General features: G+C 41.5%; 2 protein-coding genes and 1 long non-coding RNA gene across 8 annotated transcripts in view; 2 read left to right on the top strand and 1 right to left on the bottom strand.

Annotated features, from left to right (window-relative positions):
• Mthfd1 (methylenetetrahydrofolate dehydrogenase, cyclohydrolase and formyltetrahydrofolate synthetase 1) overlaps nt 1-10,539 on the bottom strand; it is a 59,245-nt gene extending 48,706 nt beyond the window's left edge. The window contains exon 1 of one of the 2 annotated variants that reach the window (XM_010603005.3): nt 10,344-10,539. In XM_010603005.3, coding sequence (XP_010601307.1) covers nt 10,344-10,384 — 41 coding nt within the window. In that variant the 5' untranslated portion in view covers nt 10,385-10,539. Of the gene's footprint in view, nt 1-10,333 lie in introns of both variants that reach the window. The other variant, XM_010603006.3, reaches the window with a different exon arrangement.
• An 88-nt stretch (nt 10,540-10,627) lies between these two features.
• On the top strand, nt 10,628-13,501 carry LOC109117381. 2 transcript variants are annotated; one of them, XR_002024690.2, is made up of 3 exons: nt 10,628-10,987; nt 11,411-11,571; nt 13,460-13,501. It is a non-coding gene; the product is annotated as an uncharacterized LOC109117381 (long non-coding RNA). The 2 variants fall into 2 exon arrangements; XR_002024689.2 differs by having other exon boundaries at nt 11,350-11,571.
• The window catches only part of LOC104847556 (coiled-coil domain-containing protein 170-like), a 54,641-nt gene continuing 43,846 nt past the window's right edge, over nt 13,502-24,296 (top strand). The window contains exon 1 of one of the 4 annotated variants that reach the window (XM_033766920.1): nt 13,502-13,577. The gene's annotated coding sequence lies outside the window, so the exon portion shown is untranslated. Of the gene's footprint in view, nt 13,578-15,765; nt 16,195-22,666; nt 22,866-24,296 lie in introns of those variants that run through there. The other 3 variants (XM_010603014.3, XM_010603012.3, XM_010603013.3) reach the window with 3 other exon arrangements.

Below are 24,296 nucleotides of genomic sequence, written 5' to 3'. Positions count from 1 at the left end.
ATTCTCCAGGTGCTGTTGTAAAAAACTCGTGTAGGGAAGACCTCAAGCTCACACCTTTTGCTCAACCTATCCTAGTACCGCAGGGTGACCACAGGGTGTTCACATAAGGCGGAATACTAAATCAGTGAATTCCTTTCCAACTTTGACATGAACTTACAAGTTATATGCTAAATTATAAAAGAATTTTTCTCACCAAAAAAATTAATACAAGGTTAAAATGTATATAACTAATCTCCTATCAAACTAAAATAATCAATTTATCAACATATAACTTCTTAGTGTGGTGGGAAATCAAGTAAATTACATTGTAAATAACTATTCAAAGTAGCTAGCTGAGGCATGAGAATCACCAGGAGTTTGAGGTCAGCCTGGGCCACACGTAGTGAGCTCAAGGCTAGCCTGGCTGGGGATTTAGCTCAGTGGAGCCTCCTGGTGCCACCAACTGCTTCACAAAGCACAAGGTACTGAGTTTGATCCCCATACCAAAAAAAAAAAATCAAGTCAAGGTGAGCCTGAACCACATAGTGGGACTGACTGTCTCACAACAAAACAAAAAATACCTCAACCTTGCCCCTTATGGGATATAATAGGATGTGAACAGGATTTGTCTCTCTTGGACAGCTAATTGTGTCATTTACCTTTCTTTGTCTTACCCACCTTAATCACACTAATTTACAAATAAACATGAACATTCACAAGCACCTCTTCCCTCATTCTACTTGGGTTACTCCCAGCTCCATTCCTCACATTTTAAATGATATAGTTCAAAAGAAGAATCAGTCAGCAGTTGAATTTTTTTAACTAGGATTTGACCTGGACAGAGGACACAGGTCTAACTCCAAAACAAAAGAACCAGAAATTCGGGCAGATGCTGGAGCTGTGGAGTTTTTGCTCCCCAGCAGTTCCAGCCTTTGCTGTCTCCCCTGAATGACAATTAGATGCGTCCTGGAAGCTGGGGAAGGCCCTTAGGAAAGCCAAGCTCCCAGTCACCCCTCTCCTTTTCCTGCTCCCTTCCCTCCATTTTATCAACACACAGCACTTTCAGAACTAAGTCACAAACAGGTCAAGAAGCAGAAAGTCTGTGTCTGTCAATCAAAGCGCTACGAGGACTCAAACTCACCCCAACCCAAATAAAAGCTAGGAAGTAATTTTACAACATAAAAATGGTTCAAAGGGAGCAGAAAGACAATCAGAAACAGCAGTCAAAACACATCCAAGGCTCTCAGTCACCTTGAGAGGTAAGCCAGGCAGGCGCAGCTTTCATTCAGAGGGGCAGAAACAGGCTCGGAGGAGTCCTGCAGCTGCCCAGGGCCAAAAGGCAGACAGGCAAGTACAGCAGTCCCGAAGGGACAGGTGAGGTCTAACTGCACACAGTAACCAGAACAAGTAAGACGGTCCTTTATTCCAAAGGTGACAGGAAACTATTAGAGGGTTTTGAACAGGGCTGACTTGATCAGACCTATATTTGTAAAGGTTTGTACTGGTTGCTGATGGGAGCAGATTGCAGGAGAGGTAAAAATCAGGGACCCCCACAAAAAATTACTGTAACTACCAACTCCAGGCCAGAGACAACAGTGGATTCCAGTGTGCGTGGTACAAAGTGGCTGAGATGGATACACTGACATGAAGCACAGAGAAAATACCAGGACCACATACAGATGACTCTGAGCTTTGTGAGGCTGTGCAAAAGAGACGGAAAGATGGCCAACTGCGAATATTCTACCGCACACAGAAGATTTCATGCTGGTAGAGTGATTTTATTTACCAAATTGTACAAAGATTCTGGAATAAGGGAGCATTTGAGACTTAAAGCAGAGAGTCTAGAGACAAATAAAAATAATTCCTATACCCAGCAGGTCCAAGCTGCAGAACCACAGTGCCACAGGTGGTACAGGTAGAAAATGCTGTTTTAGCTCAGTAGGTTAAGAACATATTTGTATGCTATCATTTAAATTAGTTTAAATTCGCAATTTTTTAAAAAAAGAGAAAGGAAGGGAGGGAGAGAGGGAAGGGGGGAGGAAAGATAGCTGGAAACCAATTACATTGACCCAAACTTTTCCTGAGGAGCAGAATAGTTTCTGGAGCCCCCTTGGGATGCCCTTCCAGTTAGAAGGATTTGTTTAGGTTCTTTCATACAACGTGACCAAAATAGAAATCAGACATGTTTTTAAATGTTCGTAAACCACAAGAACTGGACTGTCCAGAACAGTGGAGCAGTAGGTGGAAAGATTTCTGCTCTGCTAAGCAGGAGAAAAGTCAAGATAGTTGCATAAGCCCCTTAAAACATTTTACCGTTTCCATTTTCTGGGTTGGGCACCAACTTAAAACTTAAAATGATGGGGCCAGGGATTTAGCTCAGCAGTTTGGTGGCCTGCCTTGCAAGCGCAAGGACCCGAGTTAGATCCCCAGTACCAAAAAACAAACAAACAAACAAAAAAACAAAACCAAAAAAACCCCCTTAAAATGAAAAGTAAAATGAAAGCCAAGGATCAGCTATGACTGACACTTAAAAACCAGTATAGAGAAACATGGAGAAGAAAAGTGAACACTCCCTTGTCTGTGGTCATTTTTAGGATCAAGAAGCTGTGATGAATTACATGGTAGGAAGCCTTTCAATTTTTATAGCTCATAATTTCCAAAAAGCTTGAACATTGTAACAGAACAACTTCCTAATCATTAAAATCTTCTAGATCATCAGATCTTCTTTGAGTTCAGATGCTTCACATTCTTTCCATTGCCAGGAATTCGGCCCTCCAGGTAAGGACTCTGGGCAAAGCAGGCCCAATGAGGAGAAGAAGAAGCACTCAGGGGTCCCAGGATACTAGCATTACACACCTCAGACCCCACACCACTGCACAATCTAAGGGAAGACATACCTCAAAGGAATCAGGACAAATATCAATGAGAGATAAGGGCCACTGTACCACTGGTCCTTCTGGTTCTGACAGAGACGCTAGTGAAATAATCATAGCCATCTAGACACGACATAAAAAGCAAACTTCAGCAGACACAGGGGCGGTTTTCACTAAGTTGCCAGGGGCATCTAGTGGGTACAGACCAGGGATGCAATGGAACGCCTCCACTACACAGGGCACTGCCCACCACCAAATACAAAGGATTATCTTGCCCATATGTTAATAGTACCTACGGCTGAGAAACTGCAATAAAGTATAATGTTTAGGGTCATCTTTTTCTCTAAGGAGAAAAAAATCAAGGTGGGAATCATTTATATTTGTTAAAATTGTCTTTTGTTGTTGATAAAATTGTCTTGAATCTCCGTGGACAGAAGTCATTTGTATTACTAGCAGTTTTGTCCAAGTTAACCTCCCATATACAACTGTAAAATAGCTGAGTCAATAGAAGTGAAAGGTATTATCCCTATAGAACTGCATTAACCTTGAAGAATCATACTTATAGCCTTATACGCAATAGTCACCAGTCATCTCTTTGGCCCAGTCTTATACACCTTTTCTCGACAGCCAGGCTTGGGGATGCACAAATGCAATCCCAGCAACTCAGGAGGCTAAGGCAGGAAGATGACTAAGAATTTGAGGCCATGCTGGGCATGGTGGTGCACATCTGTAATCCCAGCATGTGGGAGGCTGAGACAGAAGGATTGCCAGAAGTTTGAGACCAGCCTGGCCTACACAGTGCATTCAAGGCCAGCCTGAACTGCATAGCAAGACCGTATCTCAAAAAAAACCAGATAGACAGACAGACAGATACACCGATAAAATATTCTTTAGAAAATCCATTACCAATTCCATCGGTTTCACATGATGGCTCAAGTTCAAATCTTTGACATTTTATGACAGGGAAAAAGTAGTTCTAAAATATAATCAATCTCACATGGACATTTCAACAGAAGCCACATGATAGGCAAGAGAGTCAGCAAAAAGTATTTAGCTACATGGATAAGAAATATACAGGATGAAAACCACATTTCCATTAGACAACAAAAATACGGAGACGTAGCATATGCAAGGATATAGTAATTCTTAAATAATTCTCAAAAAGTCCACACAAGGGCTGAGAATGTAAGCTTAGCAATGGAACACGTTTAGCATATGGCAGGCCTCAGGTTCAGTCACCAGCGCCAAGAAATTGTACAAAGAAAATGCCCTTAGTGCTGACCATGCGGCACATACCTTTAATACCTGCTACTTTGGAGGCTAAGGAAGGAAGATTGAAAGTTCAAAGCCAGTCTGGGCAACTTAGCCAGACCCTGTCTCAAAATAAAAAACAAGGAGCTTGGTAAGGTGGCACACTCCTGTAATCCCAGCACTAGGGGAGCTGGGACAGCAGGATTGCTGGGAGTCTGGGGCCAGCCTGGGCTACAGAGAGTTCAGGCCGGTGTGAACTATAGAGAGACACCTTGTCTCAAAAAAACAAAACAAACAAAAAATAAACATATTAACTAATAACATTTAGGACCTTTTCTAATTAAGGACACACATTTTTTCTCTCTCCGAGGAGTAGAGTGTTCTTACAAGATTTTAACAGCACAGTACAACACAAATGTTTCATGTGCTCTACCCTACTCTGCTCATTCATTCATTCCTCTGTTTCATTTGTTCACTGTAACTTTATACTGCTAAAAAGTACTTTAAATTTTTAAAGAAACTTAATATGTGCTTCCTTGTAAAAATAATTGTGACTGTGAGGCCACCTAGTGTTTTAAAAACTATATATATTTCAAATTCCTATCTTCTTGTTGAAAAAGGTCTGTTTTCACATATGACTAATATAGCAAAAAGGTTATATCAGTAAATAAAAGTCAAACAATAATATTTTCTCTTCTATGAGAAAAAATATTTACAGTAAAAATTAAAATTTAGTTCATATTTATTAAACTCGACAAGTACCTCAAATACATATTTGGGTTTTTTTGTTTGTTTGTTTTTGAGACAGGGTCTCACTATGTAGTTGAGACTGCCCTGGAACTCACTATGTAGCCCAGGCTGGTCTTGAACTCACAGCGATCCTCCTGCCTCAGCCTCCTGAGTGCTGGGATTACAGGTGTGCGCCACCACGCCCAGCTCAAATACATATTTGAAAGCTTAATACAAAGAAATTATATTATACTTCTTTGAAAATTCATAATGTAAAGTTCTTCCAGACAATTCCCACTAAACTCTTTCAAAGACCTAGGGCAGGAAAAGTAAACTGCCTGACAGGAAAGGAAAATTAGGTATAAATTCTTAAAGAATCTTCCCAGAGAGTAAAGATCACCGATAACCCACATGCACAGCAGCACAATAACCACTTATTTTAAGCATCTGGCTCAGGGTTTTTCAGCCTCAGCGCTCCCAACATTTAGACCAGATCGCTTGTCCCTGTGGGATGCTGTCCAGGCACCGGGGGAGGCTTAGCCACTTCGCAGCTTCTGTCCCTAGCTGTTACTAGCAGGACCGCTCTCCTCCCCTCCTGTGAACAGTGGTCTCCAGACATCCTAATGTTCTGAGAAGGAAGGAAAAACTGCCCCCAACCACTGATAGAGGGGAATCAATGCAGCCAGGAAAACAGGCTGAATTGGTCAAAAAAGGCTTTATATAATATAGATTGAAAAGGTGATTATAAATTAATTACAGGAGGGTCACAAAGAGAAGAGCTGACTGCACCAACCCAGGGTGTTAGGATTCCACCTCTGCAACTCAGGCAAGGGTCTGCGTGGTGCAATCTACTCAGATCTCACAAATTGGCAATGCTAAGAACACAGAGTACGATGTTGCTAAACTTCCTATTTCCCTCAAAAAACTCAGGCATCCAGATTTTTATAATTACAGACATAAATGTGCTGAGAAGTAATGTAATTTTTAAAAATAATTCTGCAAGTCAAACAAAACATTTGGTTTTTCAGCAACTGTTTTGTTACCTCCTTTCTGCCAGTATCGAGAGAGAGGGTGGCTCTGAGTATGAGGATCTAGGAAGCTGTGCCCAGCTATATGCCAACAAGGGAGAGCTGCTGCCAGTGCGCCTGCCAGCTCTAGAATTACCTAACCACAGCATCTCCAGAGCAACACGGGAGCCTAAGCCTGTCCACTAGGAGGAGCAAGTCCAGACAGTAACTGAGAAAAGCCTCACAACTCAGGGTGCCTCCTGGGGGCGGGAAGAAGACTCTGCAATTCCACTTAGCTAGCAAGAGACCAGCCCTTGGGAAGGAAGGAAAACGCACTGCTGCGCTTCAGCACTGGAACTGCTGGGCAAATCTCGGCACATCTGGGAATCCTGACCGAGGTACCATCAGCCACCCACTCCTCAAAATAACAGGTTTGCTAGTGTGGTGGCCCATGCCTCTAACCCCATCACTCTGGGAAGCTGAGGCAGACAGATCGCTTTGAGTTCGAGGCCAGCCTGGGCTACAGAGTGAGATCCTGTTTTAAACAACAAAGATAACAGACTTGCAAGGCACCAGTGCACAGTGCAGAGGCAAGGGTTCTTCACCGGGGTCAGATGTCAGACTACAGCCATCGCACAGCAGCATGCAGACGGCTCCACCTTCCCCGTAGTACACCACCGCAGGGGAGGCTGATGCCATCTGGCTTCCCAAGGCCGCACAAGCAGTCCTTGCTGCTTAACTCTGCTCTGAGGATAAGAGGAGGGCCCTTTCCCTAAGAGCCAGGGACCCTTCTGCACGCTAGGCCAGACCGACAAGCTCCTTTCCCAGAAGGTGCTTCACACACGGCCGCTCAAACTGCCTGATTGTAATTCTCCCGATGGACAAAGGCAACGCTTCCCTGTGGACCGGCCCTCTATCACGATTCACTGCAGTCGCTGCCGGCTGTGGACTCTGCCTCACTCTAGCTATGACACGTGCCCAACGGCCTGCTGGGTGGTCTCTTTAGGACTTAACAGAAGGTCCCACCTTTCAGGACCTCCCAGCTGCTCTCCTGGATAAGTTCCCAGAGCCAAGCCTGCTAGATCTTCAAGGTTCCATCTAATTTTTCAAAAATGTTGGCCAGGTGTTGGAGAGCTGTTGCCAGTGTGCCTGCCAGCTATAATTATAGCACACACCTATTGTCCCAGCACTTGGGAGGCTGAGGCAGGAGGACTGCTGAGAGTTCAAGGCCAGCCTGGGCTACATAATGAGTTCAAGGCCAGCCGAGCCACATAATACCCTGTCTCAAAAAAAATTTTTTTTTTCAAAAATCTTTGTTCATTTACTTATTTATTCATTTACTGACTTATAGACTGGGTCTCACTTTGTTGCTTACACTGGCCTTGAACTTTGATCCTCCTGCTTCAATTTCTCAAGTAACTAGAATGATAGGTATGTGTCAACACACGCGGTGCCATGTACCTTTTTAGAGACCTGCACTTTGCTTTTCATTATTGATGTATCTTTTTTTTTTTTTTTTCCTTTTTTTTTTTTTTTTTATTTTTTTTTTTTTTTTTTTTTTTTTTTTTTTTTTTTTTTTTTTGGTTATCAGGGATTGAATTTGAGACCTTGCACTTGACTTAGCTAAATCCCCCGCCCTAGGTGTATCTTTTTAAGCACAATAGGTCATAGGGGCCTTTCATCTATATGATGAATAAAAGCTTACTAATGTTAATCCAGTAGTCAAAAAGACCCTTCCTTGGCTATGGTACTATTACAGACAGATAAATTAGAAGAAATATTACAGGTGTTATATATACCAAGCCAGTGAGAGAACACCAAATACCGGGACGCAGCTAAAACCGAAAGAAGTTTATTTCACACGTGCGGACTCCACTTCCTAAGAGAAGTGAAGCCTCCTTACAGCATTGTGCAGAGGTTTTATAGGATTTTTCAAAAATAGAAAGTTCAAACGTAGGTCAGGGTTTTCTCACAGGTACTAGGGGGAGAAACTTCAAACACATTCACTCATCTTACACTTATCTTCTACTTACAAGTACTTATCTTACACTTATCTCACAGGGCAGTGTTTTATGGTCACCTTTAACATACCATCTGTTCCTGGGCAGGCTTGCAATTAGCGCAAGAAGGTTTTTGCAGTTTAAGCAGTTTCCCTGTTGTGTGATGAGGGGAGGGGGAAACAACAATCTCTGGGCTCATTAGCCGGCCAACATGGAGTCACTTTAGCTCGGTGGGCTCTCACAACAGGCAGTCTGACTGGGCCTGTAGGGAGTCAGTGCAGAGAATGAGAACACACGGCAACTGTGGCTAGAGGTGCATCTGCTTAATTCTAACAACCTTACAAGGTAGGTGTCTTTACTACTTCAGCATACAGGTGAGAAAGCGAAGGCATAAAGAGATAACCTAGGCAGGCGTGGTGGCACATGCCGATCGTCCCAGTGCTTGGGAGCCTGAAGGATTGTGAGTTCAAAGCAACAAAACCCAGGGAACCTACTCTTGTCTGCCAAGTGACCAACCATCTGTCTTTTCACAACCAGTCTTAGAAATAATTTTTAAAAATGCCCTTCATGGAAGGAGCAGGCCTAACTATAGCAAACAAAGGAAAGGGAAACCCAAACTAACCACGCAAGAATGCACCGCCACTCTGAAGGGCACACATATGAAGGAATTATGCTTTTTCATCTAAAAACCCGAGCAGGGTGGTTCTCCCAATAGGTGTCCTCCCTCTTTTCTATAATCTCTGCTGCCATGCGCAGGGCAGACCTCCCCACAGAGCATTTCAGCCGCTCACAGTCAGCTTTCCATAGACGTCAAGCCTTCCCTCCTGACCCCAGGCAGCTATTTATCCACTGCGGAGGTCAGAGGTCCAGAGTCCTCTTCCCCACAACATGCCGGTGCAGGCACACCCCAGCTCCTTCAGGTCTGCTGCAGGCCGGTTGTACAAACTGCAGTCCCAGGGCCACGGAAACCCCATTCCCTCTTCTCTGCTCTTGTTTTCTCACTGATGCTCCTCAGCAGCTCAAATTGTTTTACCAATGTTACCATATCCCTACCCATCAGTGCACAAACTCGGGGAGCTGCTTTATTCACTCTCGTGGATTTGAAGAATGCCTGACACAGAGGATTCGCACAGATACCTGCTGGAAAAGGGAATAAATACATATCTAAAAAGGATGCTTGTTTCTAATCCTCAGTCCTCCCCTACTTGTCAGATTCAGGCTTTGACCTCAAAACTACCTTGAAAGGAGAAACTAGGGGTGGTGTTACTTCCAAAGGGAGATAGGCTGGCAGTGTTGCAGCGCATGCCTGTATTCCTAGCACTGAGGAGGCTGAGGCAGGAGGATTGTCATGAGTTCAAGGCCAGCCTGGGCTATATAGTGAAATCGTGTCTCAAAAAGCAAAACAAAACAAACCTCAACTTTGCTCCATGATTGTATATAATAGGATGTGAACAGGATTTGTCTACAAATTGTCTACAGGATTTGTCTATATATGTTGAACTACATATCGAGACCCTGTCTCGAAACACCAAAAAACAAAAACAGAAACAAAAAATCCCTCTACTTACAAAGTTAGGGATTACAGTCCAATTACTGTTGCCAGTCACAGCAGGTACTGAATAAGGGGTGACGCCAAGGTCCTAAGAGCAACCTCAGTAAACACAGAATGTATCCTCCTCTCCTCCTTCAACCCTCATCCCCACCCCGGCCCCAAACCGCCTCCAGACAAAAACCAGAAGTAAAAACCAGCGGTTGCGCACAAGGTCTCGGGTTCAATAGAGAGAAAGAGAGCGCGCGCACACACAACAAACGTAAGGTGTTATTTACTGGGGATAAATTTAGCAACCACAACCACTAGTTAAACATTCAAATCTGCACGGGTAGAACAAGCAGAGGTCAAACGAAGTGTGGATTGTCAGGACCCACAAACCAAACTGAAAAATAACGCCAGGATCAGGATAAAGAGATGGCTGCTAGACAGAAGCACTAGATTTAAGAGAAAGGAAAAGTCAGGCTTTGGTGTAAAGGGAAGAGCTACGGAATGGAAGGAGCCCCTCGTCACCAATGAACCTTGTCAAGTCTTGTCACAATCTGATCTCTCCCTAATCACAGAGCAAGGGTGCAGACTGCACTTCTGAGTTCATTCGACGGCGCTCCAAGCGGGTCCCAGCTAACTCACCTCCTGACGGAAAACTTCCAGCAGCCGCACTTCGGGAGCACAGTCAGGCCACGACTTGCCCCAGAAGTACCGTATGCCAGAGGGCACAGTAACCAGGTAGTCCACGTGCGAATACAAACAAATTGGGCCCTGGGCCTCTTTCTTCGGCTGACGGAGACCGCTATTCCCTTACAGGACTGGACAATGTCCTCCCTCTCCACCCCGGTGACCTGATTCCTGCTGCAAGCGTCCCTCCCGCAAAACTGGGTCTGGGGGCCCTGCACACCATGGTCAGAGTCCTCACCGACGGCCCCCAAACCAATTAACAACACTGACAAGTGCTTACGCAGAGACCACCTTCCCGTCCAGGATTCCTGCCGGCGCCATAGCCTTTACTAGTTCGCTGCCCACGATGGTCGCCGAGAAACCCGAGGCGCACTCCGCAGCAGCTGGACAGCCCAACCCACGTGCTTAGCGCCTGCCCAGGGGGATCGCGCTACTGCGCCTGTGCCACTATCCAAGGCGCGCACACTATCAATTTGGAGCGGAAGAGCAAGGGGCTGCAGACGCAAAAGAGTAAAGGAACGATAAAGAAAATTGGTGGTGACTGGCTGGTGGAAATGATTGGCTGCTGGAAACAGCCTGTGCGAGGCGTACCTTTGTGAGGGGCGGGAGCCCGCGAACAGGAGTCTGGGACTGATTCCGGAACCCGCTGAGATTCCAACCAATCAGAGCGCGGGACAGGCCGGAGGCGGGGCGGGCGAGAAGATCTCGCGGGAACGCGGCCTCCGGGCCCTGGAAGCAAGTCTTCTGGACCGGCCTCAGTTCTGGGAGGTCCTGTTCCAGGCTGGCTGCTTCGCCGGGGAGCTGTGGCCGACCCCGCGCAGGAGCGGTCAGGGCGCCGGGTGACTGCGGGTGTTGAGCGTGGGGCGGCTTCCGAGTTTCTCACACCGGCGCCGCCAGACGGGGGCGGCCAGGGCCATTTCTGAGGTGACTTAAAATTTCCTCGCGGAGCCTGCTGCCCACCCGAGGAGAAACGGCTGTGTCTCCCCGCGGAGTTGCGGAGGTCGGGAGGGTCGGCAGAAAATTGGAGGCCCGGCGATGGAAGTATCCTCAGCGGGATTGGGGGTGCGGGCAGCAGGCTAGAGGGCCAAGCGGAGGGCGGACGCTGAATTTGCTTTCTTAGCTCTAGGAAGCGGGCTGATCTGCCCTCAGCTCAGACAGCCCTCCCCAAGCTTGGGAAGAAAAGTCCTTCCGACCAGACCAGATAGCTGGGTTTTCCGTCAGCCTTTCTTTGGCTGCCTTTGTAATGGACACTGCAAGATAGAACGTTAAAGATTTGTTTCTTTTAGAGAAAACAACTCCCAGTTTGCTGCGGCTGAGCACAGAATCGACACCTTCTCCTCTTCTCAGCCCCACAGTGACAGACTGTGCAGATGCTGGTCCCAGGTGGCCGGAGTCCCATTTCTTTTCCACAAGAAAGGGGCAAAAGAGCAGAAAATGAAAATGGTCTGCATTCTCCGTGGTCACCCTGCCCTCTGTTCCTTACTATAAAGACTACACGCCTGGACACGGTGAGATGGTTATTTGAGGCTAATTGGCCCCACCATCTCCTTGGAGCTAGCTTATAAATCTAAGTAACCAGTATAGCATAGTGTTTCAACTAAGGACAGAGGTCATTTCCTGAATTTATTTATTTATTTTGGTGGACTTTTGATATGTGACTTGCCTAAGATGAATATTTTATAGTACCCATGGAAAGAGAAACTTAGCAATCTTACTGAAGTATAAGATACAAACCAAGCTGGGGATTTAGCTCAGTGGTTCTGTTGCCTGCCTCGAAAGCACAAGGTTCCGAGTTCGATCCTCAGTACAAAAAAAAAAAAAGATTCATACCTTAAAACTCACCCATTTTGGGTCAGGGATTTAGCTTGATGGCACAAGGTCCTGAGTTCAATTCCCAGTACAGAGGGAGCAGTGATTATTTTAGTACGTTTACAGTTGTGCAGTCATCACCATAATAGAATTAGAGAATCGTTCATTGTCTATTTTTTTCAGTGTTAGAGGCTGAATCCTGGGCTTTCCTGCCAAGCTCCTCAACCCTTTTTTTTAAATTTTGAGACCCAGTCTTGCTAAATTGCCCAGGTTGGGCTTGATTTGTAGTCCACCTGCCTCAGCCTTCCAGAGTACTGGGATTACAGGTGTGTGCCACCATGCCCAACTCTTTGATGATTTTTTCAGGTAATTGATTCTTTTCTACCTCCTTCCTTCCCCTTAGAAAGAGAGAAGGAATGAACTACGACCTTCTCCATGTTAAAAATGGCTTTAAAACTGGACATGGTGGCGCACACCTGTAATGCCAGCACTCAGGAAGGCTAAGGCAGGATTATAATTTCAACCCCAGCCCGGGCAATTAAACAATTTAGTGAAACCCCACCTCAAAATTTTAAAAGGTGGGGGTGGGGTGGGACAGGGGATGTAGCTCAATGTGAAGGCCCTGGATTCAATCCTTAGTAACACATTTAAAAAAAAAAAAAAAAAACTCTACCACTGAGTTATACCCTCAGCTCCTACTTTACCATTCTTGAAGTTTGCACAAGTGAACACATCAATATGATATGTAATGATACAATAGTGAATTCTATACAAAGCCGGCTAGCAGTCTCAGTATGGAAGAATGATGTCAGAAACCACAAGGAGGAAGTTAAAGTTTTTATTAGAATGAAGAGAGTCCTGGTTTATTCAGGAGGGTAATCTGTAAAATGAAGTTTTTGCAAGGCCCCACCATCCAGAACTTTTTATGGGTAATTGGAACGTAGGCCTTGCTCAGTTGTTTAGTTGCCACCTATCACAGCTTCCTCTGTGAATTTAAAATGACCAATTGGAACTCAAGTTCTCTAACCCAGTTACTCAGCATGTAGAGTTTAAAGGAAATGGATTTTGGGCAAAAACTAGTTATTTTACATTTTAATTCATCAATGCTCAGGAGGGACTGCAACTCTGTACTAGGGAGGAGAAAGAACTTGCCAGAAGCAGTGCCTGGTGTAGGCCCAAAACATGGACATTTCATCTCTATGTCTATTGCCTTTGCCATATCAACAGATTGATTTGCAGCTGTAATACTTATATAGGACTTATTTATTTATTGAACAAATGTTGAGCTGCTACTATATGCCAACAACACTGCTCTAGATGGTAAAGGAATACTGGCATACCAAGTACTGTAGTGAACTGTTCTTGCCTTAGGCCCATATTCTGGTGCAGGTGACTGATCAATTAAAAAAAAATGTGTACTCTAACTTTAGAGATGGAAACATGATATATGTAATTTTTTTTATTGTAGTGAACTGTTCTTGCCTTAGGCCCATATTCTGGTGCAGGTGACTGATCAATTAAAAAAAATGTGTACTCTAACTTTAGAGATGGAAACATGATATATGTAATTTTTTTTTAATTTTGCAGTATTGAAGATTGGGCCCACAACATCATGAAAGCCAGGCAAGCACTCTACTACCCTTCCCCAGCCTCGAAACGTGTTTTTTAAAAACAGGCAAAATCAAAGGATAGTGATGGTGGGAAGGTGGGAGAGTACTATTTGTTTGTTTGTTTGTTTGTTTTGGGATCGAACTCGGGTACTTGGCGCTTGTGAGGCAGGCAGCAAAACCACTGAGCTAAATCCCAAGCTCATATTTTTAAATTGTGAAAAGTTTCTGTGGTATTCTGACTTGAGCAGAAACTTGAATGAAGGGAAGAATTCAGAGTGCTAAGAGAGAAAGCAAGGATTTGATTTGAGCAATTGGCAGCTGGAATTGCCATTTGAACTTCCTCTGGAAGTGTCACCCAGCAGGGTCCAAGGAGGTTCCTAAACTCACCCATAGAAATTAATTTACAGGTCACTGACTCCAACTATTTAGAAAGAATTTTCAGGACATGTCAGTAAAAGGCATAAAGGGATTTATTAGCTAGAAATATAAAAATCATGTACTCAGTGCAGGCCATCAAGAGAAGAAAGGCTCATAATCTGAATCTTGGTATATTTTTGGGTCTCAAGGGTGACTTTCAAGATAGGTGATCTATTCTATGTTCAATTTTTTTCAGGTAAAATGCTATTAAGTTTCTTGAAAGAATAGTTATCTTGAAGCTCTTCCTCTGCTAAAGTTGATAAGATGCACGTGAATAGCTATAAGAAAACCAATGTGTCATAAATGACACTCCATCTGATGATAATTCATCAGCGGACGAAATTATTCTTAAGGGGATCAGAAAAGCTTTGCTGAAGAAATAACATTTAGCTGGAACTTGAATTTAAGGAAAATTTAGATGTTCTGAGATGGTGGGAGAGACTACACTGTAAAAATAAGACAATAGGTGGTAAGAAATGAATGTATAAAGCAACTACCAAAAAAAAAAAAAAAAAAAAGGATGATCTAATGTTGGGCATGTGGCACAAGCCTATAATTCCAGCACTTGGAAATTGGAAAACTGAGGCTGAGACAGGAGAATCACTGCAAGTTCAAGGCCAGTCTGAACAACATAGGGAGACCCACTTTAAAAAAACAAAAATGTTGCTACCTTGGCTGATGGTATAGTTCATTGGTACAGTACTTGCTTGCCTAGTGTGTTTTAAGACCCTGAATTTGAGCCATATACAAAAAATTGCTTCCTAGTTTACCTTTCTGTTACTGTCACATTAACCTGTTTTATTATAGCATTTATCACTGGCTAAAGTGTTGTGGTTTTGTTTTTTTGACATAGCATCTCACTATGTTCCCTGGGTGGCCTCATACTCCTAGGTCAAACAAAATTATGCCTCACTCATCAGGCTAGGACTACAGGAGTGTGCCACTATGACTGGTGGTTATTTTTAATATACTTGTTGACTCTCTGACTTTCCTATGAGAATATAAGCATATTAAAAATCTTGTAGAGAAAAATACATTCCTTGTTCTCCTGATTTAATTATCCATCACTTGCATTTCTATGAATATTACTTAATTTATCTCTGCTTCATTTTTATCATATAAAAATGACAGATCTCAGCACTGAGTTTACATTGAAATGATCCGTATAGCTTTTAAAAACTATGGGGAGAAAGCCAGGTGTGGTAGTGCGTGCCTGTAATCCTAGCACTGAAAGGGCTGAGGCAGGAAGATCACTGCAAATTTGAGGTAAGTCTGGGCTCCATAATGAACTCAAGGTAAGCCTGGACTACATAGCAAATAGCCTGTCTAAACAAGTGAATACAGAATGGTGATCAGTATCAAAATATAGCCTCTGTGGGACCTGGAATCCAGAAATCTGGAAAATAACAGTAAACAAACACAAAAATCCTGAGAATTGCAAGGGAACTGACAGGAAAATGAAAAACTACAGTGAAGCTGGAGAAATGGACCACAATGCAGAGAAAAGAACAAAGCAGTCTGGGTTCTGGGGAGAACCTGTCTGCACATACAAGGTGAGCACCCAAAGTCAGGAGCTCCAGGGGGAAGCAGTGGACCTGGTCAGCAGTGCTAGTTCTAAGAAAAGCCCACAGATATTGTGAACTGCAAGAACCATATGTGGATTTACTCTTAAAAGTGACTCCTACGCAGCAGGCTAGAGTAGCAGAAGAAATCCAGTGATCACCAGCCATATTGCTAGAGAATGTTTAATCAGGTGCCACCTTGGGAAGGGGTTAATTTCTTTGTTTGCTTTTTTGAAACAAGGTCTCGCTTTATAGTGCAGCTTGGCCTTGAACTCACTATGTAGCCCAAGATGGCCTTGAACTAGTGGTGCTCCTCCTGCCTCAGCCTCGTAGTGCTGGGATCACAGGCATGCACCACCATGCCTGGTGGGGTTGATTTAAAACAGCCACAGAACAACTACAGGACAACTTCACTTCAGGGTTTCTACTGTTACCCTTCCACAGTGACTGGATGGGGAAAAGCCATAGGAGATAGTTGCAGATTAGACATAGATTCCCCTGAGAAGTTTAAGCTCAGCCTGGGAAGAACATGGAACCCTGCCCTCTGTGATGAGAAGCCAGGCCTGATGTGTGGTTTTTCAGAAGCAGCTGGATCTCGCATTAAGACCAGTGGTCTGCTTGAACCCTCAACCTACTGCCTACATCCAGCACAGTGTAGAGAGGTCTGATCACTTTCCCATCAGCCAACATGAGCAAGAACATGCTTCAGCTAGGACAGTTGCCATAGCCTGGGGTAAGTAGACAGGGGTCTCTGAAACAGGTGATCACTCAGATGCACAGACCATAAAACAGAAAAATCACACCTTGCTAGATTCCAAAACAATCCTAGAAGGAAACCATGGGTTCAAAAATAGGAGATTTTTTTGTTTATTTTTATATATTCATTTTTTTCTTTCAACTTTCCTTTTCTTATTCTTTTCTGTTACCTTTAATTCTATTAATTTATTTTTCCTCCTTCATAGGATCCTTTATATCACTTTGCTCCTCATCTTCTGTTTAATTTTTCAAATATTTCCCTCATTCTCCCATTTTACATCCTTTCCATCTTTATTAGTATAACCATTTAAGATTTATTAATTTTTGATCATTAACACTGCTATTACTGTTAAATATTTCTCTATTGTTAGTGGAGATGCAGTTGTTGCATTTAGTAGATATTTATGTCAATATTTGGTTTCTCTTATGTTTTATACTATAACTATAGAGCTCTTCTATAAGAATTTAACTCAAGCCAGGTGTGGTGGCGCATGTCTGTAATCCCAGCACTTGGGAGGCTGAGGCAGGAGGATCGCTGTGAATTCGAGACCAGCCTAAGGTACATAGTGAGTTCCAGGTCAGTCTCAACTACATAGTGAGACCCTGTCTCAAAAAAACCACACGCGCAAAAAAAATTTTTTTTAACTCAGTGGCACTGCACCTGGCTGGTAAGCTCAAGGTCTGGAGTTTGATTCCCAGTACAAAGAAAAAAAAAAGTGGTATATTATTTGTTCTTATGGTATATTATATCGTTTGTCTTTGACACTAGTATTGTTGCTGATTTAGTTGCTGTTGCCAGAGTAGCATAGTTGTTGGTGTTAATAGGTTTTCTCTGTATGCCAATGTCTGAATTTGTGTCATTAACAATACTGTGGTCCATTCCCAGAGAAAGGGTTCCTCAGTCAATTATTCTGCATTGTCCTCAAATTAACAGGTGGTGAGATCTTGGAAAACAGGCAAAGGCCTATAACTAATCATACCCAGAGTGCATCACTGAAAAGCAGTCACTAAAGAGATCTCCACTCTGAGTGTCTACAAGCTTCAGCATGCGTGTACACACACACACACTCTCTCTCTCTCTCTCTCTCTCTCTCTCTAAAATAAAATATGAGAAGACAAGGTGACAAAGTGCTTCCAAAATTCCCAATACTCCCAAAGCTGAGCCCTGGGTCATTGAGGAAAAGGAAATCAAAAGCCCCACTCTTTAATTATTTAAAATGAAAAAAGAAGATTAAATAAACAGATCAAGAGGGCTGGGGATTAGCTCAGTGGTGCCACTGCTTGCTTTGGCAAGCATAAGGTCCCTAGTTCAACCCCTGATACCAAAAACAAAAAAAAAACATCAGTGAAGTGCTCAGTGACTGCAAAGAAGATATAACTAAACAGATAATGGGCTTAAAAATCAAAATGATGAGTTTTCATTAAACACAAAAAACTATCAGCTAAACCAAACAATACAATTATAATACAAAACATGAATGAACGTGCTGGATATGGTGCATGCCTATAATCCCAACACTCCAGAGGCTAAATCAGAAGGATTTACATGAGTTGAAGGTCATCCTGAGCTACATAATGAGACCATGTCCAAAAAAAAGACCATTTTTAGCAAAGAATTTGAGTCCATGAAAAGTACCAAACAATTCCAGGAGGTTAAAAACTTGATAAAGTATGGGCAGCAGAAGTTACATAAGTTATATAAGGATAGTATAAGACTAAAAGAAGTGATGTCAATGACCAATTAGTCAGATACTTTGAAAATATGAAAAGTAGATCCATGAAGTGCTAGATGGTCCAAGAAGACAAGATTAATTTGAATTAGTGAAAAATAAAAAAAATAGCATAGAAGGCATTTTAAAACCCTATTTACAGAAATAGAAAACTTTCCAAATATGGGGAAAATTAAACATACAGAGAGGTGAGGTATAAAAAACTCTAAATAGCCATAATCCAAAATAAACTTCTCCACAAATACATTGTAGTCAAAATCCCAGAAGTCCAACACAAAGAATCATTTTCCCCATTGTTTATTGGTACATTTAAAGCAAACAATACAGTTACACTTATCATTGCAGTCTTGTACCTTTACATGATATGTCTTGGTTCTTGTTTTTTCCCCATACCCCTGCCCAAAGTTAGAATCTTAAAAGCTGTGAGAGAAAACCAACAAATCATTTCTAAAGGTAAGCTAATTAGAATTACAGCAAACATCTCAACACAAACCTCAAGGGCCAAGAGAGCTTGGAATAAAGTATTTCAAGCCCTAAAAAACAAACAAACAAAAAACTTTCAACTCAGACTGTTACGTCCTGCAAAACTCTTTCAAAATTGATGGAGAAATAAGGCATTTTCATGACAAAAAGAACTAACAAATTTATGGCCACTGGGGATTTAGCTCAGTGGTACCATGCCTGCCTTGCAAGTGTGAGGTCCTGAGTTTGGACCCCCATAAGGGAAAAACAAATTCATGACCACTGTACCAGCACTCCAAAAAATTCTCAAGAATATTCTAGAAAGAGAAAATGAAGTTCAACAGAGTCAAATAGTTTAACAGAATGGGGCTGGGAATTTAGCTCAGCGACACCATATCTGCCTCACAAGCACAAGGTTCCAAGTTTGATCCCCAGTACCAAAAAAAAAAAAAAAAAAGTTTAACAATGAATACAGCAAGCAAGGTGAGCATTAAGTGGAAGGAAAGGGAAGTTACTAACAGGAAAATAATCCAATGAGAGAAAAAAAGTACTTTTCAGTAGTACTTCACAATGTGAAGATTTGACTTTCCCAATTGAAAGAAATAGGATAGCAGAATGAATCAAGAAACAACTCGATGGCCAGGGATTTAGCTCAGTGGTTCAGTGGCCTGCCTTGCAAGCACAAGGACCCGAGTTCAATCCCTGGTACCAAAAAAAAGAGAAAGAACTCAATGATACCCTGCATACAAAAAGCCACTTTTAATCCAAAAAATTCACAGACTAAAAATCAAAGGATGGAAAGCAATATTCTGTGTAGTGGAAACTCAAAAACAAACAGGAGTGGCTATCTTACATTCAGACAAAGTGAACTTCATGGCAAACTGATCAGAAGAGGCAAATAAGATCACCATATAGTAGTTAAGGGGACAATTCAACAAGAAGAAATAACAATTATAAACACAAAAATACGGACTAAGCTGCAGTGCAACCAACTTCATAAACACTACTAGACATAAAATGTATAAATATCAACACAACTATATTGGAAGACTTCAATATCCCACTGTCAAAAAGATTAGACAAATGAGTTCAGTCAAACCATTGAACAAATAGACCTAATAAATATCTAGGCGGATCTACCCAACAAAAATATACAGTCTCAGCAGCATATGAGACCTTCTTCAAAATAGACCACATGCTAACCCATAAAACATGCTTAAGTAAATGGAAAAGAATCTATACCATGCGTATTATCAATCATAGTGTAATGAAAGTAGCTATCAATGGCCAAAGAAATCACAGAAATCATGCAAACATGAAAATTAAACAATGTTCTCCTGAATAATCAGTGGATCACAGAAGAAATAGAGGAAGAGATTAGTTTCTAGATTCGAACAATAATGCCTGTACAATGCCAGAACTTATACAATGAAAGCAATCCTAAGTGGGAATTTTGTAACTAAATGACCACATCACAAAAACAGAATGAACCCAAATAAATAACCTAATAATGCACATTAAGGTCCTAGAAAAACAAGAATTATCCATAGCCAAAGCTAGTACAAGGAAGGAAATTATAAAGATGATAGCAGAAATTAATGAAATTGAGACATGGAAGCAATGAATCGAAGAATAGTTTCTTTGAAAGAATAAACAAAATGCTGGGGAATTGGCTCAGTGGTTCCGCTGCCTGCCTTGCAAGCACAAAGGCCAGAGTTTGATCCCTGGTACCACACACATACACACGCACATACACACAAACAAAATAGAAAAGCCCTTAGCCAATCTTACCAAAAGGGAAAGAAATACAAATCAATGCCATGAGAAATGAAAAAGGTGAATTACAGTGGACACCACCAAAATCGAGAAGATTATTAATAACTACTTTGAGAACTTTTACTCCAATAAGTTGGAGAATCCAGAGTAAGTGATTAAAAAAAAAAGAAAAAAAAAAAAAAAAAAAAAAAAAAAAAAACCCTGGCTGGGGATTTAGCTCAGTGATTCTGCCACCTGTCATGCAAGCACAAGGGCCCACGTTCCATCCCCAGTGCAAAAACAAAAGCCCTAAATAATCCAATAACAGGCAACAAAAAGAAAGTATAGTAATACCTAGGCTCACAAATGCTTGTTTATGAATAATTTCGTTCATAAACAAGCATTCAGCAAGAACTCTGCATTGTGTGACAAACATGACCATGGCCACAATTTGTGATGGAACTGAACTACTGAGCTACAGGGTACAAATATTTGGTTTTAGGAGACACTGCTAAAGACATCTTTGAAATGTCTCAATGTTACCTGGTTTTGGGAGTCTCCTTCTAGAGGTGGTTTCTAGGTTCTTTCTGTCCTGATCAAAGAATTGGTCAAGACAAGCACAGAAGGTAGCAAGGTTTTACATTTATGAAAGGCAGGAAAGAAGTAACCCTAAGCCAACTAAAGTCGGGCATGGTGGAGTACACCTGTGATCTCAGCACTCAGGAGACTGAGGCAGGTGACTCACCTCAAGTTTCCAGGGCATGAACTACCTAAGAGACCCTGTCTCAGAAAAAAAAAAAAATCAGGGTCAAGACAAGGATGTGCATTATTACCAATCCTGTTTAATATAATAGTCAAAACATTAGCCAGTGAAATCAGGCAAGCGGAAGAAACAAAAGGGGTATGTACAAGAAAATAAGTCAAATTATGATTTGCATATAACATGATTCTCTACATAGAAAACCCCAGTGATTCTGCCAAAAGACATCTAGAAACTCAGTAGCATAGCAGGAGACAACACAAAAATCAATGGGGTTCCTGTATACTAATAATGAACTCACTGAGAAAGTAATTAGGAAAACTATACAAGTCAAAATAGCATCAAGAAAAATTAAATACTTAGGAATTAACCTAACCAAGGAAGAGAAACATCTACCATTAAAAGTACAGTACAAGTAAAAGAGCCAATCAAAAAATGCAGTACTATAATGAATAGACACTTCTGAGAAGTACAACTGGCCAGTAAAAAAATGAAAAAATGATCAACAGCTCTGGCAATTAGGGAAATGCAAATTAAAACAACACTGAGACTCCATCTCCAGAAAGAATGGCTGTCATCAAGAAATCAAATACTACTAAATGCCAGAGAGGCTGGAGGGGAAAAAGGACCCTTTTACACTGTTGGTGGGAATGTAAAATTGTACAACCACTATGAAAATTAGCGTGGAGATTTCTTTAAAAAGGAAAAATAGAAATTCTCTTTAATCCAGGTGTTTCCCCTTCAGGCATCCATCCCTAAAGGAGTTAAAAACATATTACAGTGATATATGCATATCCATGTTTACAGTAGCACAACTCAAAATAGCTAAGTCTTGGAAGTGGCCTGTATGCCCATCAAAAGATGAATGGATAAAGAAATTGCAGCATTTATATACAGAGTGCTACTCTTCCATAAAAAATAATGAACTTGAGTCATTTGTAGGAAAATGGATGAACCTTGTGACCATAATGTTAAGTGAAATAGATCATATACAGATGCATAAATTGTATAGTTTCTCTTATATGAGAAACCCAAGATATAAAGAGTAAAATAAAACATAGATAATAGGAAATAGATCTTTTGAAAAGGGAAAGGACAAAGAAAAGTCAGGTGTGATGGCACACACCTGTAAACCTAGCACTTGGAGGCCAGCCTGGGCTAGTAGTGAGTTCAAGGCTCTCCTGAACTACACAGCAAAACCCTGTCTCAAAACAAAACAAAACAAAACAAACAAAGCTGAAGAAAGTACAGAGGGAGAGGAGGGGAAGAGAATAAAACAAATAATGAAAATGTTTTAGGTACATGTATCAACTCACAATGAATGTAATCATTATTCTGCAAACATACAACAAAAATTAAAAACACATTTTTACCTTGTCTGTATTGTCATCCAGTTAAGTCAGAACTTAAAGTGAGATTAGTATATCAGTATTTCCTGAATATTAGATAATATTTGAAGTATATGCATAGTTATTTTAACATCAAAAATGCATTAGGAAAATACAGTTTCTTCCTTCCTTTCTTTTCTTTTCTTTTTTTTCGGGGGAACAGGGGATCAAACTTGGGACCTTGCGCTTGAGAGGCAGTTGGTGGCGGAACCACTGAGATAAATCCCCAGCCCTTTCTTTTTTGTTTTTTTTTTTAAGACAAGTTCTCTCTATGTACTTCAGGCTGGTCTTGAACTCACTATGTAGCCCACGCTGACCTCAGACTCACAGCAATTCTGCCTCAGTCTCCCAAGTGGTGAGATTATAGGCATGTGCCACCATGCCTGGCTGCTGCTGCTTTCTTAGAACTTTGTGATGTGTTCACCTAGCAACAGCTTCTTTGACGTGCAAACATTCTGCTGTCACTTTGCGCAGGACAGCCACATTAGTGGATAGCTCAGGTGTCTTTTGGGAATCAACCTTGTACTTGAAATTTTCCTTTGTGCCTGATGTGGTAAAATTTATACTTTTTACTTTCTGCTAAATGCAATATTGCATACTCATTGAATGTATAAAAACAGTCATGTACAGACCTAAAATTGTAGAATAAGATTGTCATATTGTGTTTTATTTTTTTAGACATGTATATTTTGTGTGTGTACATATGTGTATGTGTGGTACTAGGTGACACATTACTGTGTTTTTACAAAGTTAGTTTTAAAGAACTGTATTATCATCTATATAAATTAACCTTGTATCAAGGGATTTTTTTTCCCTATTGATTTTGTTATTTAATCTGTAATTTTTGTTCCTGCTGTGAACTACCTTTAATGTAGCAGAGGGTTTGAGAGTTTTATAAAATACTGAATGAGGTAATAAAAGAAAAGTAAAGGGCCAGGGATTTAGCTCAGCGGTTCCACCACCTGTCTCCAAGGCTCAAGGTCCGAGTTCAATCTCTGGTACCAAAAAGTAAAAAAAACCAAAACAACAACAACAACAACAACAAAAACCCCAAAACAATAAAAGAAAAGTATAAATCATATACCATATCTTAGGGTCGGGGATTTAGCTTAGTGGTGCCTCTGGCTGCCTTGCAAGGTCCCAAGTTCAATCCCTGGTACCAAAAAACAAACAAACAAAAATATACTATATCTTAGTTCACTTTTCCTACTATAGCAAAATACCTGAGACTGGGTAATTTATAAATAACAGAAATTTATTTCTCACAGTTTTAGAGGCTGGGAATTGCAGGAGCAAGTCACTGGCATTTGGGGTTTTGTTGAGTGTCTTCTTGCTGTCTCTTCACAGAATGGCAGAGAAAACAGCAAACCCACGCCCTCAAGCTATTTTATAAGAGCAGCCCTAATCCCACCCATGACTTCTACACCCTTCTGATTTAACCACCTCCTAAGGACCCCACCTTCCAAAGTATCACAGTGGCAATTAAATTTTAACCTATGATTTGGGGAGGGGACTTTTAGACCATATCAACAATAAAAGTTAGAAGAAGAGAAAGAGATCACCCTCACTTTGTAGAAATCAAATAAATCTCCCTCAAGCAGATGGTACTTGAACTGATATTGAAGGATTTACAGTATGTAAAGAACTTGTCTCAACAAAGAAACAAAAATCCTTATCCTGTTAAAATATGTGAGCATTATTTTGGGAGATGCCTTACTGCCTTTCCTTTTCTGTGTGCAGTAGAGGGATTTAACCCAGAGCTTTATGTATGCTAGGCAAGTACTTTACCACTAAGCTACAACCCTAGCCCTCCTGTTTTTTAAAATTTTACTTTACAAAAGAGAGATACTAAATGGGATTAAACTGGGTAGGAAAAATAGGGCTATGGTGATATGAGGGCCTTGGGAAGTTGAATTTATAAAAATTATACTATGAGGTTACATTTTATTTTCCTGTAGGGGATAAAAAAAGCACTAAACTATCA

This window comes from Fukomys damarensis, unplaced genomic scaffold (assembly GCF_012274545.1).
Source record: "Fukomys damarensis isolate Sample0158 unplaced genomic scaffold, DMR_v1.0_HiC HiC_scaffold_21, whole genome shotgun sequence".
NCBI classification, from domain to species: domain Eukaryota; kingdom Metazoa; phylum Chordata; class Mammalia; order Rodentia; family Bathyergidae; genus Fukomys; species Fukomys damarensis.
This window is presented reverse-complemented; position numbering and strand designations above follow the sequence as displayed.